Here is an 18896-nt window from a genome sequence, read left to right on the forward strand (position 1 = left end):
TGTAATTTAGTTCTTAAACATTCTCAAAATTGCAGTCTTAAAGCTTAAACCTAGTAACTTTTTTAAATCCAGAATCCATGATGATTGTTCCTTTTAAAGGAAAACGTTTTCAAATTGTCACACTTTTCTCCTTGAACAGATTTTCTCATGGACACAGACTGGCAGGTTAATCCAATGCCTTCGATACACAGTATACGTTTTTCCTTTAGCTGAAATAACTTCAGAATGAGCACAGATCTTTAAAACCAAATGTGGCTCCACAACTCTCTGCATCTTATTCACACTTGAGGACTGAGCACAATGTCATTTATAAGACAAAACATTCACTGCAGTGTTACTGTGCCAAATGAAGACACTAACAAGATGTGATAAAGAGGAAATTGCCAGATCCTTCAGTAAGTCTATATTATTAACAGTAAAAAAATTAAAAAGCTTAGAGGGTATTGTGTAGAAAGAAAAAAAGTTACTAATCTGTGCTTTTCACATCCAATATCCTGGTAGTATAAGGTATGAAATACTTTTAAAGTTGTGTGCAACAACAGCGTGTTTTTGAAAAAGTGTATTTTAACAGTTTTTTTAACACAACAGGGGCTGAGGAGGAAAAGATATTGCTAAAACAAAACTCAGTTCCACTTTTTTGGCGTCACCACTGAATCGTATGTTGTCTGGTGTCCAGTGTGGAAGGAACTGATTACCAATGCAAGCTCTGTTTCTTCTATAGCTTAACTGTTCATGTTTGGTCTTCGTGTTGTGTCCTGTGGGAGGAAATCAATATTCCTCTGATAGGAATACTGTGTAATGGTCTTTACAGTAAGTTCATTACACAATATTCCAGAATTGCCTCTCTAGAGCTACCACCTAGAGCTCAGGAAATCTGCTTCATTCGGCCTAATGTTAAATTCATGCTCAGTTTTTCAAGCTTCGACTGGTCTCCGAGATGGATGTCTCCTCTGCCATGATCAAACTCAAGCAGATGAGGTTCAGATGGCTAGCACGCTGAGAATTCTCGGGACACAGGGCTCAAAATTAAAAAGAGAAAAGAGTGCCACTTGTTTTAATCCGTCACAGAAGTGCTTTGAAGAAACAGAGCAGTGGTATCAAATGAGGACAGCCTGTGATATTCCTGCCGAGTCTCAGACATCCCAACGACACACACAGGAAGAATTAAATTTACACTCATGCAGTTGGGTTTCCTGTCCGGCCCTACTGGGTTAGACAGACGGATCGCAACGAACAGGTTTAAGTGTCTTCACCCTTCCGCTAGGACTGCATTTCCTTTAACAGTTTAAATGGAGACTTGTATCATAAAGTAGAGACATTTCCAGAAAGCCCAAGCAGGAGTTTCATATGGGCTGTCATGGTTATGATATGCAGTTGGGTTAATTTTTAATTTAATTTAATTAAAAGTAATGCACAACGCCACTCCAGGCCCCCAATATAATGCAATATAACCAAAGAGCACAGTATCCTTTCAGAAAGGTCCCCTGCAGGCTTTACAATGGGGGAAATTGAAAAGTGTATTAATTTAAAATAGAAGGTCAGCCCCTGGAAAGAACAACTTCAGCTTGTTTTTCTTTGCAAATGGAAGTTGAATTTATTTCTTGAGCATTTCTTTGTCATTTAAAACAGGGATGTTCCTTCAACCCCTTGTACAGTAGCTAAGAAGAAAAATAAACAACCGGGTTCATTCTCTCACACAACCTAGGAAATAAAGCAATAAGAGATGATAGGTTTGAAAGGAAGGTTTTCTATTGAACAAGCAGTCTCACCTAGTTTGTAAGTGACATTTCAGGTGACATTAGGATTTTCTTGAAGCTAATTCCACTGTTTACCTTATGCTCTGTGGGCCTGAAAAACTTTAATCTGATACATATCATATTCTGCATGGTCTATAAAGAAGCCTTCTTTGTCATTTTTTAGATATTTCAAATATAACATTCGTTAATAAAAGGATCGTGTGACGTGGAACATTCTTAAAGTTCGTAGTAATAAAAGAAACTGTGAAAACCCTTCTGTTAAATATTTTACATCCAGGGCACTATTAATTATATCTAAGCAGGGTCAAACACTGCTGAATACATACATCCCACAGGATTTCTGCAGGGGATGGTGGTGAATCTTCCAATTTCCTTCGTTTACATTTTAATTGCTTCCTGCTTGGTTGAGTGAGATTCTTAATTACTTCATAAAACTTTCTACCTATGGTTTAGTGTTATAATTAGATTCAGTTAAAAGATCGTGTTTGGTTGCGATATAATCAATTTTCTCATTTAAAAGCATTAAACTGGAAAACAGTTTAAGAATGTGGATCTCTACACACATACTGTACACACATTGATGTTTCACAGGTCAACATTAGCAGCGCTCCGCTGTTGAGCATTTGCAATGGCAAAACAGCTGCTTGCTTTGCATTTTCATCTATCCATTTTCCAACAGCTTTATCCAATAAAGGGTCTCTGAAGGAGCAGGAGCCTAAGCTGGTGAGCAGTAGGCACAAGGCACACACATACAGTAAACACACATGTACTGCATATAACCTTACTCCAGGGCAGTTAGACACATAGATAGATAATACTTTATTAATCCCGTAGGGAAATTGATGAAAGTTTGTACTTTCAGGATTTAAAACATGGAAATATCTTATATTTTTAAGACAGAATATCCTCCCTGGCTTTTTCTTCCGTTTTGTATCATCCTTTTTTTTATAGAAAGATCTCATTCCAGTGCTTTGAGTTAAACACCCAATGCAATTCTGATGCGAAAGGAGCCAGCTGAATCTTATTCTCCATCCCCGAGACAGAAATATGATTAAAAGTGTTTTAATATTTTAAATGACAATTCCCCATTAATCCATCAAATAATATATGGGGGATCCAGTCAAAAATCCGATTAGGGTTTATATCCTGTATAATACATATCCTAAGGACTAAGGCATAGAAAACCCAGCAATTCATCCAGGAATAACATCTTAATTCTGGAATGCATATCACAGCAACATCCTCTTGTTTGAGGATGGGAGAATGTTTGAAACACTGGAGCATCAATAAAGATTTATCACAGGATGCATGGTCTTGTAGCAATGCACCCTTACAACACAGGATCCTGAACAATCCCAATTTTTTACCAGAAAAAATCATACCAGAAACAAAAACACAGACATAAAAGAATGCATGGCACGAAAGCTACATTAGTAAAGAGCATTGCGGTAAAATGAATTTAATTAAAGTCCACATCCGCTGAAACTCAGATGGATGACATTTACTAAGAAGAGAATGGAAGTTTCTAAAGCAAGAGATTCTGAACAGGGAGCACAGGTACCGGAATGGGCTGCAGTATCTTCAAAAGAGGAGAAGGAAGGCTGGGCTGTTCAAAGTTAAAGCAGTATTCCTGATATCAGCTACCTTGCAAGCAGAAATGCAGCCAAGCCACAGCACAATAAAAAGCTCTTGCATTAACAAGAAATCAGATTTGAAGTGGCCCATTGCCATCATAAAGAAATGATGGAGGGAATGGGATGATTGGTAATGTAAAAGCTTGGCGTAAAAAAAAAGCATGAGTGTGTTTTATATCTTAAAAACTTTGTACACTGATGATGCAATTCCTTATGTTTAATTCACTCAGATGCACCAGTGTCCATTAACCAATAGACTTAATTAATGTTTTTTCAAGCTAACTGTGTGATTGAGACTAATTGAGCACTCCAGTAATGCACTCTTATTTGAACACTGCATGCAAACGTGGATACATCATTCAAAAAGAAAATCACAAGAACTGCAACTGAAGAAGGGGAAGTGAAGCAGAAAGTCGACATGAGAAAGTGGCCTGCTCTTTAAACAGCTTCTGAATTTGAGTGAAAGCCCCTCCTTCACGGAGATCTGCAGCCGTTTCCCCTGACTAAGTGGTTGCAACATCCAAAACTGTTTCCTGAACGATCAACTGTTCTTTAACAGCTCCAGACCCAAAGAATAGCCAAAAGGAAACTTTTACTGTCACATTATGTTAGTGCTTCCCACTGGATTCCAGTTCTTTTTGTTGACATGCATACGTGTTTGCTCTTGTTTGCTGTTCAATGTGTGTGGTCGTTCAAAATTGAAATTAACATCTACGCAGCAACAACTATTGCAGCTGTATCCTGAACAGGAGCGGAGTGCGTGCATGTTTCTTCCCTTTGTCATATCGTAAAACATTGACAGCCAGTGAGGTCATCTGCTCCTTTTCAGTGAGCCGATGTGAAGCACCCTGGTGGAGAATACCTGTGACACGGTGGAGTGGACTTAGGCCTGCAGGTCTTCCCTCCCAAAGTTAAGTGCTTCCCTGTTGCATTATTGTTTTATTCCAACGTATGTAATTTAAACCGTAATTAGCCCATCCTTCAGCAGGGCGGCTTGGGCGCTGGAGTGATACTTGTGCACAACAGCCTCCCATTATGCAGCGTGTCAAATGGTGCTGGGTCACAACGCAGTCAGACAAAGGCCATCCGCGCTGCAGTGACTCAGTCCCTCTGCCTCGGCTTACATAAACTGCCCACGGCTTGCGTAATGCAGAACTCCACATGGGAAAGGCCACGCATGTGTGCTCAGGGAAAAGGCATTAATGGATACCACAATGGTTCTTTTGAATCATATTTAGAACCCATGAATGCGTTTTCCTTTTTCTTTTCTTCTTCTTTCAATAGCCCCCTTACAGCCATAGCCCTTGTAGTGCGCCCTAGGGGACTGAATCTACCTCCAATGGGACAGCAGGTTTATCCGAGGTTTTATAACCTGTAGCCTCCAGTGGCCTCATATTCAGTATTAACACTGTACACCGCCTTGTGCAGACCTGCTTCACAAAGGTTAATGTGCCACTTTCCCAAAAAGCTGAAGACAAATCTCCTGCCCAGAGGATAGAATGTGGGCGTTGCAGAAAGATGCACGTTCCACACAAGAGTGTGAGGTCACACACCATCTCATCACCATACTGCAGGTCTCACCTTAACTGACTTGCACATTCGATCTATGACCCAAGAACAAATGAGAATATCTAATCTGTCACAACTCAGATGTGAGGTGTGGGATTTTAGGAATGCATGCAGCCTAGTGCACAGCCCCTTCAATCTCTGGGCCCAGCAGACATCAGTTGAGTGGCACAGCCAGGGTGTGAACCCGTGACCTCCTGCTTTTAGGGCTCAATCTACAAGCTGGGCAGCAGATTTCATAGACCACCATCTAAGAGCTTCATGCAGACAAACATCCCAAGAGGCAAACATTGTGAGCAGGTGAGTTCACTTTCTGCCACACTTTCCAATCGTCAATGCAGAGGCAAGATTGTGGAGAGAAAAAACGCTCCCCTTGAAAGAGATCTGGTTTGCAGGTGTGCCAAAATGCACCGTTCAATATGGCCAACTCTGTTAACGTTCCTATGGAAATTCAGGCATGTCCAATATTTACACACAATCCCTGGATTATTATGTACAAGATTTACTCTTGACTGTGCAGCCTTCCTTGTCCACAGTACGCAATCACCCAGCTACTGAAAGTTTGGCTTCGTGTTTCACTTTCAGCTTTCACAAAATAGAAGAAAAATAAAAGTAAGTCTTCCCTCTGACCCTCATCTTAGTAATCACAGCTGCAATGAGGCAGAAAAAAAGGCCCTTTTTGGCCGTTGAATTTAATCATGCACTCAGTATGAGGTCTGTCTCCAGCTCAATGGTCTTATTAGGGCATAGAGTCTTATCACCTAAAAATCCATGTTAGAGTAGCACTGTAAATTAAAACATGTGAGTGTAATCACAGTCAAGTATGGCCCTACCATCTGCACTGCACACAGGAGCTCAGCTCTTCTGCAGGAAACAGTTAATCTTGTCAATTATTTCTTCAAACAGACTCTGACACTGGAGCCTCACTAATAAAGAAGACTGCTTGATTAATTTAAACTGTATTAGCGTTGTTTTTCTTCTTCTTGGGTTTCAGCGGGCAAAGCACACAGACCTACATTAAATATTTAATCAGGACTGCTCAAGTAGAAAAAACTTGAGTACACAGACACCAGGTTGGGGCCTGTTGTCACGACCTGCACAGGTAATTGAAATTGTGAGCCCTGAACGTACCAATCAGAAAAACAGGCAAGGGGAGTGGGTTCACAAATTAACTGAGCAGAGAGCGTTATTATTATATTTTTACCATACAGAGCACATTTGCCCCACACTGAACTGGTTTTTCTCAGTTCGAATATATGCAACCTATATGGTAAATGCATTGTGATTTCAAAAGCTATTTCAAACCCCTGCCATTCAGCAAAGTGCTTAAATCTCTCATTTCTGTTCTGCTCTTAGTGTTGCTTAACTGCATAAGTAACTACATAGGAAAGCAGGGGAGTCCTGATAAACACAGTAACAGATAAGTGCTTCTATGAGGAGATTTAATTGCGAGAGAGAAGTATTTTGCCAAACCTTTCAATACAAACTAACTGCAGAGTACTTTTTTAAAAATAAAACTAATTAACTAAAATCCTTTTCCAGGTCTTCGTCTGCTTCTGTGCACCAACTCAACAGTATTATTTTGAACAGCAACAGCTACAAAAGCATCCTGATGGTAGACAGATGATACACACGTTCAGCTAATCGCTTGTTCTAATCCATCTCACACACAGCTCCTTCATACTGCATCAGCGAAATGTTGTGCAAGCATCTATTTAGCAGAGGGTGTTCCAGATCAAGCGTGCTTAATGCATCACGTTTCACACAGAGACTGCAGATTAGAAATGACATACAATTCTGAAACACGCCGATTTACGGTTGAACATGTCAGACGTCAGATTTGAAGCCATCCATTGGCAACCTAATCAGACAACTGATTTACCATTTTATAAAAGCAAGTATACACCGCAGGACTAATCCAATACAATACACACAGAACAGCTTGGCCACTCTTTGTATTACAGTTAAGAACTTATGCGAAAATTCTGGATGCCCATTTAGTTTGTTTCCCTGCTTGAAAGACATTTATTTTGATGCACTGTACAGAATGGGGTGAATTTCCAATCGGCAGAATGAAATGCACTAAGCTGGGATCCATGCACTGGGCTCAGCAGCGTGCAAGTGGACCAACATTTTAATTATTTCTCCTCGAGCTACAAGAGAAACGTGTTTTTTTTGTTGGTACAGTGAGAAGAGACAGGACAAATATACACAAGAGCAACAAGTCTGACAACTCCCAAAAGGGAATAAAAATGAGAAGAGAAAACGGTGAATCGACTGGGGTGTTCCCTCATCACACCGCAGCTATGGGATTCTCCTTACAGAATGTCAGCGAACAACTAATTTCACTCCACCACCAGCTACAATAAATCAAAAGCACTTGCACCAGTTCTGGGGGAGAGCTTATAAATAATAAATAAGAGATAATGACTCATAAAAATAAGCAGAAATCTTAATTACAAGACATTAAACTTTTAACAGTCTCTCTCGTGTCCCCTTGGCCAGATGATTCCAGCTCGAGTGGGTGGGCGTGGGGGGGGTCCATTCCCCCCACCTGTCCTCTCCCATGACCAACATCACGAGAAACAGCGAGGGGCCGAAACTGAGGGTTGTTTTTTTTTTACGACTTGTGATTTTTTTAAATCGGTGTTTTTAAGCATGACCCAACACTACAAACGGGAGAGCATACTCAAAGAGGATGGGAGGGGTCATGAAGGAGGGGGGGGGGAGATTAAATCATCTCTCAACCCGACCGATTTCTGCACATGAAGGCAGCGAAGTGTGAACAGACAGCAACTCCGACTCTACCCAAGCTCTTACGATAGAAGTGTTCCCTGGGGTTCCGTCAGACGGCAAAAGTCAAAAAAAACGACAGCAAGTTGGCTGTCACCGCTGAGAAAGAGCCCCGGGGGGGTTTAAGGCACTGTCACAACAGTCGCATTAGTCCTGTATTTACAAAAGCGCTCTATCACAAAGCGCATCTCTCCCAAAAACATGTAGGTGGATATACAGTACCGTGAGTGCCTCTGTGACAGAGGGCCAGGACCATCGCCATCAGGCCCCTGTTGGTAGTAATGCTGTTCTTTTGAAACCTGACTTGGGCAGGATTCATTTTGTCCTTAAAAGGGCCGGTAATGGCTGGCATCACTGTACTCAATGGCCTGCCTTGTGCAGACCTCGCTGCGATCTGTCCTTCTCCGATTGCGGGCTAATTGCTCAGATGAGATGAACCCTCCATTGAAGAGTGGCCACCGCCAGATCGGATAACAGCATTATTCACTTACTGCTCTTTAAAACTTGAATGACACTGTTAACTGAGCTACAGTTAAGCATTCATTCCGCAGCCACAAAGACGAATACAGGAGACGGACAGAGCATAATTTAGACAGCAATAAACCACAGTCCACTCCTTCAATTTCTGGGATTTCAGCTTTGAAAAAGCTATGGGCCATATTCATAAAAAAACCTCTCACCTCATTATTTGCACATTTTTTTTCTTCTAACAAAATACCACCTCAAAGTTGGAAATTATCACATTAATCTTTCAAGATGTTAATTTAACAGTACCTCCAGGCAGAGCAGGCCAAATATTTCTTTTGCATTTTCTAACACCGGAGGTTTTTTGTTTTCCTTTTTCAACACAGGCAAACAGCGAACATCTGCTTCACGCACTACCAGTGGATAGAGTTTGCTTCCTCCAGAGAAAACTGCCGGAGAAAGCAAGAGAAAGGCTCAAAGACGTGCTTATTCTGTTCTCAAAAATGAGAGGCAGATTCAGTCCGAAGGAAAAAAAGCAACCATTGAAAGAATTGCTAGTATTGAAAATGTGCCTTTGAGTGACTTAAAGCAGCCCACATTCCCAAAGGTCACTGGTCATTTGTGTACACAGCTGAAAGGAACACATTAAAAAAAACAAAGCATCACATATTATTTTTGCTTTTTTTTCCAACAGAATTAGCGGGACTCCTGAATTACTCAGCTATAGGCATTTCCTAAGACTGCAGACTGAGTTCTATAATCCAGACTTTAGTTCAAGTCTGGGTCACATCTGTAGTCAACTATGCCCAGGATTTCCTGCCAGTGATGGAGCGACTATTGAGAGTACCACCAGAGCAGGGTGGGAATTAGCTCTGGTGGTCCCAGCAAAAAGCAACTCCAGCAACTTGCCGGGCAACTGCAGTGTCGTTAGTGAGACCTAGCTCTCCAGCCGCATGCTTTGGAGATTACAATGCAGAAGAGGACATAATCTCTCTGCAGATGGCCGTGCCTGAGCACCAGTTCAATACTTCAACTTCTGCCACATGGCCCAGGAGCTGCTGCTGAAATAGCCAGTCTTAAATCAACAGGCAATTTCAAACAGGGTAGGTTTGTAATAAAAAAGAAGACTGCCACCTGGTGTTGTTAGTGACCTCTGCTGCACAAAATGGGCAGTACACCTACTGTGGGCGACGCAGTGGGGGAAAATTATCAATTACTCTTCAAACAAGAGGATCGGACCCGACTTGAAGTCTGTCCGCCCCAGGCTCCTTCAGCTTCTGGAAAACCTGCACAGCACCCTAAACACAGCCTCCCTTTACGGAACACAGCTGCACTTTCTATAAGATAACTCCATCAGTTCCAGCGCGGGGAAGCATGATGAAAGTGTATATAAGACTAAACTGGCATCACAAATAAAATTAAGAAACACACAGCAATAAAAACAATAAAGAACATCAGCAAAGGCCCACATCTCTTTGCCATGATTTACTGTGTCCCTTTGACAGCTGTTCATCATTACCTACTTCCCTCAAGAAAGCAGCCTTTAACTTTCTCTCCAGAGCAAGGCGTGACAAGCAAGCAAGACAGATATTTCAGGCTTTTCATTTTGCAATTTGTTCTTTTCCTTTGAAGGTTTGAAAAGACACAAAGCTGAGGAGTAATGTTTGCACAGTGACAGGCTATCATATACTTTGATGTTTTGACACACTGTTTGTCAAGGGATTGACTTAATTACCACATCTTGGAGACTGGAGGTGACACATTATATTATCTAGAGCCTTTATACTCTGATGAATGCGTTGTACAATCGTCAAGATTGTCTTCCCCTACGGCACTTATTCATCAGAAAATGATCACACTTGAATTTAACATCTGTGAATCTGGCTAACTGTGACCACATACTCTCTGTGCTGTAACACCCTCTAGATCTTATACCTCCTGTATTTTTACATTTCTTACTGTTGCCTGAATACCTTCCCAAATCCAGTTATGTGTTGGTGAATTCAGATGATTAACCTCTAATGTGAAAGCAGGCTCCTGTTTTTTAGTTCATACATTTTCTCAACAGTGAGGCACCAGATATTGCAGCTTTCACACGTATGATAAGATCTCCTTCGGTTTAAAAAAAACACAAACCTCATTTCGAGGTTTTGAGCACTGCTGCAAGCATCTTCTACCAACCCTCATACAGACTAGCTGCATTTTTTTTATTTTACGAGGTTATGAACGTGGTGGGAGGCTGGACAAGGGGGAGATCTAACTTCAGTGATGTGAGATACACGATATATTTGAAATGTAAGACTCAGTAAGAATGAGGCGTTGGGCTTAACTGCTGAATGTTTAAATGTTCTCCCAATGGGAGTGTTCTGCTTTATAAAACAGATCTTGTTTAAATTGGAGAAGAAAGAGGAGTGTAGCACCAGCTACCCAGACATGATGTTGAAGCTGATATCTGGGGTATCTTTCAAGAAGTGACACGATGAAGTTCTCAGATCACATAGCCACAAGAAATTAATTGAGTGTCACGATCGTCATCCCTCCTCTTAAGGGCGATCCAACCCTTTCGTATTTTACTTTATTACGTGCACCTGCCCCCTGTCTAGTCTGCCATTATTTAAGCCTGGCGCTCCCACTATTCCTGGCTCAGCACTAGGAGATGGACGCCCAAGAAGCCCGCCTACCAGCAGGTCCAGGAGAGACCCGATGGCATAGGCTTCACCACCATTGACCATCTGAGTCCTGGACTCAGAGCGCCTGGCCCCGTTACCCTGGTTTTTATTCCCTGTTCCGGATCCCATTCCGGTTCTTAACCTTGTTTGTCCCGGATGGATCCCCCGGTTCCTGGACTCTGGATTCCCCATTGGACAGTCTGTATTTGTTTGCCTGTGCCACAAGCACCGGATCACCACCATCACGCCCCCCTGTCTGTCCACCCGTCCTGATCCTCTACGTCTTTTCCCTGTTGTCCTTCTCCACTTACTTCCGGATTATACCGTCTGCATAGGGTCCTGAACTACCCTTCATGGGAGCCTGGACCAGCTCCCGTTACAGTGGCATGGGCCAAGTGGCCTCCCATCGATGGTCAGATATCTTATTTTTTATAGTAATTTTGCTCCCACCTCATGTTGAACTGTGAGTTTTTTGCTGGAGGCAAAAATAAAACAACAAGCTAGCAAAAAAAAACAATGACAGATAGACGCACCTCCCAATCCCAAAATATTGTTGATTTTCGTGTACGCACATTTGAAATTCCCTTCCTTTTTGTCTGACCTCTAATAGAGATTATACAGCGCTATATTCCAGTTACCGGATCAAATCACATTAGGACTGTGTCTAGATCACTGTGCATGAGAAAGTGGAGAACATCTCTGAAAAAAACTGTACCTCCATTGGCGTGAAGGAAGTAGAGCTTTGGCTTTTCTTCATATCCCTGCGCTTCACACGAAGAATCAGGGAGCTGCAAAGGCAGAATATCAGAAGATGCTTTTGTCAATCAGCCCACAATACAGAATCGCTACAACAATATTCCTGAGCAAGGACTGGATTTATGGCAATTTGCTTTTGGAAAACAAAGTGCTGATGTCACCAAATGCAAAAGATACATTAGAATTGTTCACACTGAATCTTCAAAAGACAGGGCAGATGAACAGGCGTTTAAGACAGAACATTTAGAGGATGGACAAGACCTTAAGCAGAACAGAAAGTAAAGCTGATTGACTAGGCTGAGGTTTTCTATACGTAATGAAATAATGATATCTGAGGCTCCTGATACAAGTAAAATTAGGTCTTTATTTCAGGTCCATTGCTGGCGGTATATACCGTATGTGACCCCAGAAGTACATTTCCGAACTTTTTCAATTTAAACTTGCTTTATTTCTCCTTGACTGTGAATTCTCCATTCCCTCTGAGCTCTCATACTTGCAGTGAACGAAAACAGAGACCAAAAAAAAAAGGCTTGGGATTAATTTAACCACAGACTGACATCTTTTTATACTGAAAATAGCCCGAAAGTGACTAACTCTCATAATTACATTCCAGAAAGCTATGTTTAAAGAGGCAGGACAAATCTCCCACTCGCATTTAGAAACCAAGGAAAGATGATTATTTCCAGTTTCTCCCTCTATACCTGTCCTGTACATCCAGCACAAAACTGTAAAAAACTGCGTAGAATCTATAAATGAATAAACTTGAGGCTGTAACAGCTTGCGCAGGACTAAAATTGCTTTCTTAAATATTGTGTTTGTATAGCGTTAGGACATATTAACACACTCAGAATGTTTCTCTCTTTGTATCTTCTATGTTTTACAACAAGTGAAACAGAGTCCCCCGTTTGTGCTGGGAAATACTAACAATAACAGATTTAAAAACAGAGATGCGGTGACCAGATACGGTGTGCTCCACACACAAAATTGTCTGGAAGGGGTCAACACCAAGCTAAGAGGGACTCACAACAGCTGCAGCACGACAGCCACAAACTGCGCATTGACCAGGCTACATTCTGCAGTCACTCTTACTTGCCAGCTTCCAATGGATTCACTACATACTACTGTGACGGCACACTGAAAAGATCTGACAGGGTGAGTCGCGGCAGGGTGACTCCACGCTGGGGTGGGTGTGCACAGTGTGTGTATGCACTTGTGTGCGTTGGTCTAAAAGCACTCGAACCGCAGACACCAAACACTCTCCGAAACAGTACAACAAGAGCGCAAAAAACATGTAAGAGAAACTCGGAAGGAAAAAAAAAGGGGGGGGATTTTAAACAGTTTTCTGCTCCTCTTGGGAGTAGGCAGCAGTAAAGCAACAAATTGCTTTGACCAGCCTGAATGAAGACTGAGTTCTGTATAAGCGGCACAATGAGGAAAATCTGCCGCAGCTCGATATTCTCAAGACCTTGATACTTTCAAGGCGAATACTCTCAATACTTGATACTCCCAAGGTCCATGTTTAAGTTATTCATGGGCATCATGGCAATCTGACACCACTGCTGAGGTTCCTATTTACTGCAGGAAACTGCACAGCGCAAGTCAGGACCTGATCTTTTTCCTGTAATGTTGCCTCCGGGGTTTCATCCATCTGGCAGTCACAGCTGCCACCGGTGTAAATTCCCTCTCCCCCTGTTCATTCACACCCTTATCTTGTGCCAGCTCTGTAGCAGCTTCCGCTCCGTCAGCGAGAGCTTGCAGGGGATAAGTTCACTCGCCGATAAGTGAGACTCACAGCCCCTGCACAATGAAATGCAGTGGTTGGCAACTCCACGGCAAATTCCCCCAGACGAGCGGCATGCTATTCTCCAGTCTTTTCTAGGTCAAAGCTAAGCAATCCAAGGCCTTTAGCCAGAGAAGGTTCAAATCTGTGTGTCATGTTTCGGGTTTGGTCTGTAATTACAGCTATTTCCAACTCTCTGGCAATGCAAAGCAGTGCAGGAAGTTGTTGCTGTTTCACTTCTTAAGTGATCTCTTCTAAGGCTAATTAAACAATGGATCTTGAAACCACCCAATCCGCAAGGAATCTAGAAACCTCTATCTTATCTTAACACATTACCCACTTGATGACAGGAGAACTTCTACCCTCACTCTAAGCCTCATTACCTTTCCTTACATATTAACCTCCCTGCCTTCCTAAATTAACCTCTCTTAAACATTAACCCCTCTAACACATTTATAGTCACAGTCATAATACAGTGTGCATTGGCTTCCTTAGGAAACTTTGGATTCCACAACATAAGGAGCAAGTATAAGAGCATAGCATAAGAGACCGAGGAATGTTCTGCATGCCTTACTTACGTTACTGTATGATAACCTTGTGGAGGAATTCATTTACGCTTTATTACAAACACAATTAAAAAGAACATTACTTTAGCAAATTACATGGGTCATTAATGCTTAACTTGTATTACAGGTTTTTTCTTTACTTCAGTAAAGTCAAATCAGTATCTTAAACAACTCAGTCTTTCACCTTGGCTGACATGGTTTAGCAATGCATTATGTGCATTATGTGTCAAAGCACAGATATTTCACTTGTGACTAACGTGGAATTTAGCTTTCCATCCTCAAATCTCAAAGCGCAAAATATCACAGGAGAAAATCCATTATTGACGGTTACTTCTAACCAGCAAATCTAAATAAATGTATACTTAATCCTACTGAAATTCAGAAGCTTGTTTCACCAATAAAAAAATATCCCAAAAATGCCATGAGACTGATTGGCAGTGATAAGGCCTTTACTTACAATCTGAGAATTGGGGCAGATGCAGCCCACATGTTAACATTTAGAGGAGCAGCACTCCATCTACTGGAAATTCAGAATATTTCCAAATTAAAATTGTGTATTAAGGCTTGTGTAAACTTGTTTTCCTAAAAAAAGCTTTTCAAAAGAACGAGATGCTTAGTCCTCTGACACAGCACCCCATTTAGAATGCCCTGTTTAGTTTTTCCCATAAATCTGTGCAGGGAATGAACCACGAAGACAGAGCAAGACATAACTCTGCAGGGTTAAGACAAACGAACAGCTTCTGCAGACAAAAACATCTGAAACCTCCTTTGTCCAGAACAAAAAAGGTCTGAATTTAGATCGGACTTCAAAGGACATGCAAAATACCCCACAGAGAGAAAACCAGTTTGACTGTTACCCTTTTCCTGCTGAAAGCCTGGGAGAAATGTTAAACTGGTGCAAGTGGAATAAGTAAATCAACAGGGAAAAAAAAGGAAAATGATCAGAACACCTTTACTGTCCACCTCAACAGAAGCATCTTTACAGCGTTTGGTTCTCTCTTGGAGTCTTGTCATAATTGGATTTACATTATGGACCAGGAAATGTATCCCACTCAAAATTCTAGTGATCACCCAAGGTATAGGAGGTAATCATATGAACAGAGCAGGATGGACATACAGTAAGTGTCACCAAAGAGGATTTGAGCAGATTTGATGGGATCCTTCAAGAACATGACAGGTGATCATCCAGGATCTATCCCATTAGCTAGCAGAGATCTGATATTATTTCAACATCTTTGCCTTAACAGCAACGCTGCAGTTCTGTAGGATTATGATGCCTCCAAGATCACAGAGTTACAAAACCTTTCACAGTTCAAAAGCTCTTAAAGAGAAAGTTAGAAACATCACGGAAAAAATAATAAAAATCTGACCAATTAATACATTTGACTTTTTGCCCAGACATGGGCGGATTGTTTATTTATATGAGAATGCATACTTTTTTAGGGAAATAAATTATTTGCCTATTTGAGGTTTCATTTTTTTGGTCTCCAAAGGCCTCTCTTTAAGTATTATTTACACAGAGTTCTCAGAACCTTCAAAGCAATCTCTACATTTCACAGCAGAAAGACTCCCACACAATTGCTAGCCCACATTAGGAGAAAACCGGAGAAAAGGAACAAAAAAAAACAGAAAAAATATCATTAAAGCTAGAATCCAGGTTTAAGGGGATCTGATAAAGTCTAATTTTATCGCACAGAATATTTCAGTGAATCTTAGATGGGCTAAGATTATGACTAAAACATAATGTTAAACTAAGACATTCCAGCTCTTTGCCAGCTGATAAATGGAATGACAAATTAACTGTTTAATGACAGATACAACTACATAAACAATTAATTGGGGAAGCCAACTGCTATCTAATACTCTAACTACTGCAGCAGAAATAACCCAGAGCATACAATATACAGTAGTTCATGAAGTAAGTGAAAATATGGCAATAATTTATTTTCTATCAATTTACTACCCAGTAGTATTGATGGTTTTACATTTAAAGGGATCTGTTTTAGCTACAACCAGAGACAAACTGCCTTTCTGTTCTCGCCCTAAACGTAGCACAGAGGAATGGACTAATTCCAGTTTGTTGGACAAGCACAGTGACTGACTGCCATCATCTGGCTTGAGCAGATCCTAAGGACTGCAATGCTCCGCCACTCTTTGTGGGATCAGAGAGATCGTCTTGGTTGCTTATGTATAGAATGCTGCAGCCTATATTACCACTTTACCTACGAGTCCCAACAACTGAATTATCTTCTTCTTTTAAACACATTACTGCCAGTATTCGGCTCCACCCCAGACAAACTGTTTTAACTAGACCGATAGATATTCCATCCAAATAAGGATGCTATTTATTTAGATTAATGCCATCTTGCATTTTTTTTTCCTTGTTTCTTAAAGTCTTTCTTTCCAGTGTCACCCTGTAATAATTATGTGTTTGTGGTCAAAACTGAGCACTGTGTGGTTTTTGCAAATTTGTAAACACTTTTGGTCACAAAACAGCACCCATGGAAATGTTTAGACTACAACACTGAAGAGTGCTACAACAGATGGGGAAGCTATTGGTGAGATACATGAAGGCAACCAAACTGTGTTTATTTATTTGTATTCGCTCTGTATCCCAGAACGATAAATACACAATCTGGTGTAACTATTCCATTGTTAGTATACCAGTCAATCGGGTCTTTCTGGAGACGAAGGCATATAATTCCCTCTGTAAAACAATGGGAGCTTTAAAGAATCTGAAGAGGGAACAGTTTGAAACAAGAGTGTGAGGTGATACTCCAAGCAGACCTGGGGTCACAGTGAGTTCACCCCAGATCATGACACACCCTGTATACTGTTTCCTCCCAACTGCTGAAAGTTTCAGCCTTGATCCAAAAATCAAACTTTCCTAGCACCAATTCCTAGCAACAGCTGCAGAAACAAAACTTGACATATTGCTGAAATAAACCAGTCTCGTCTCAGCATTAATTCCACAGATAGATGTTCCCAAACCTGGGGTAGTATCCTCTCTTCTTAAATGAACTGATACGTTGCCTGACTGGAAAGTTTTTTTTTCAGCTCAAAAGACGGAAATCTTGTTACTCAAGATCAAGCGCACTGGGTTGAAAGGAGCCTCCAACATATTTAAGGATCGAAAATAGTTCTGAGTTCAGATTAATATGATTGTTTAGTTCAATTAAGGGTTCGATTCAGTGAGATCGAACAAAGGCAGACATGTGGGTCCCGAGCCCCAGAGCTGAGAAACCTAACAGCAAAACGATGTGCAAGTCTTTTCCACTTGGTATGCAAAAATGCAGCCACTGGTGGTAATTCGGTGATTCAAGTTTTTAAGTGGGAACCAGAACTTTTCCCAATCCTTGTTGCAACCTGTCGCCGATAAATTAGGTAAACTAGTATTTAAAAATGAATAAAGCTTGCTTATTCTAAGTGAACCCTAAATGTAACCCCCATCACTTCATCTATCTCAGAAACCTACCCCTGTTCGTGAAATTGCGCAGGACCTCGGTGTCAGTCCTTCTATAATAACTTTTAAACTAGTTTGTACGACAATCATCCTAAAACCAACGAATCAGGCCGAATCTGAGTAAATCGCTACTGTTTTTTTTTTCTCCAGATTGGCCTTTTTTAGACGGGCGTTGGGACACCTCGGGGTGACGGGGCAGTTACGACCGTGTTGCAACCTGAAACTGCTGTAAACCGATTAGCGCAGCTAGGGCAGCATTCCTGACCCCGTCCGATCGCAAAGTTCACCGACACCGGTATGTTACTGCGTGCTGAGTTTGCAAGCGGGGCTCACCCGGTTCACTACGGCGTCCCACGGATATTCAGACAGCCGAGAGAGAAATAAAAATCCATCAAAACTAGTCTGGCAAAGTACTTCTAAACGAAAATTCACCTCACCGTCAAAGGTCCTGAAAAGACTTCTCGTTTCTCTTTCAAAGACAGCCTCTGGGTAATACGCCTCCTCCCACAGAAAGACGTCTTGAAAGCTCCTAGGTTTGAAACAACTCGCTACTTTACTCGCCTGTCATCCGCTTAAATGCAGACACTTGCCAACATATGACCTACTGGTCGACCCCCCTGTCATCAGCTGCCATTCTGAAACGACGTCTACATGCCATTTATACCGTAGTTTTTTCTTTTTTTAAAGCTACTTACTTTGTTAAATTTCGGTTCTCGTCCTCCTTCCGCGCCGAGGAAGTCACATTTGACGTCAGGTTAGCTAGCTGTTGGTTAGTTCAGATCTTTTTCTCCGATTAAATATTTCCAAACACAGCAAGGAATTAAAAAAAAAGAAAACGCCGGAAAATGGTAGTCATTAAAGTTGGTTGGCTCCAAGCTGTAAAAACGGGACTGTGTTGTTTTACATGTTACGGCTGTTACTGTACCCAGTACAGTACTGCCTAATCAAAACTACACCTCCGAACCACGCTGACGACTCCTTGCTGCTGTGAATGACGCCCCCACCGGAGTCACATGTCGCCAAAACTTTACAGTTGTAAACAGTGCAAACGTGCTGCAGTGAGCGGAATGCTTCAGAGATTTTAAAGGAAAATGCACCCTTTAACTCACCCGGGAGTTGCTCGGAGTGGGAGCCAGCTTGTGCGGGACTCAGGAAGGGACTTAGCTCATGTAAAGAAAGACGTTTCTCCTGAATCTCATTCAATTAGTTCCGTAATATGGTAATAGTTATTGCAGCAGATGTTTCCCACCCAGCAGAGCTGACTGTGTATCAAGAATGCACAGCTCCAGTACTGGAGGTCAAGAGTGTTCTGTACGGTTTTACCCTTTATTGCACTCGATCTCTTAATTACCTGAATGAGCTCATCATTGGCGCAGTATCTTTGCCCTGGTTTACTGCTCCACATGCAACACAGATAACCAGCGAGCCCTGACCGTTCCACTTAATC

General features: G+C 41.6%; 1 protein-coding gene across 2 annotated transcripts in view; it reads right to left on the reverse strand.

Moving 5' to 3' along the window:
• The window catches only part of pde4ca (phosphodiesterase 4C, cAMP-specific a), a 141880-nt gene extending 123454 nt beyond the window's left edge, over positions 1 to 18426 (reverse strand). The window contains exons 1-2 of one of the 2 annotated variants that reach the window (XM_015365653.2): positions 18145 to 18426; positions 11600 to 11672 (exon numbers count right to left, since the gene is read on the reverse strand). In XM_015365653.2, the coding sequence (XP_015221139.1) occupies positions 11600 to 11641 (42 nt within the window). In that variant the 5' untranslated portion in view covers positions 11642 to 11672; positions 18145 to 18426. Of the gene's footprint in view, positions 1 to 11599; positions 11673 to 17886; positions 17975 to 18144 lie in introns of those variants that run through there. The other variant, XM_015365654.2, reaches the window with a different exon arrangement.
• Between the last annotated feature and the right edge of the window lie 470 nt (positions 18427 to 18896).

The sequence above is a fragment of the Lepisosteus oculatus genome, chromosome 29, assembly GCF_040954835.1.
Source record: "Lepisosteus oculatus isolate fLepOcu1 chromosome 29, fLepOcu1.hap2, whole genome shotgun sequence".
In the NCBI taxonomy this organism is placed as follows: Eukaryota; Metazoa; Chordata; class Actinopteri; order Semionotiformes; family Lepisosteidae; genus Lepisosteus; species Lepisosteus oculatus.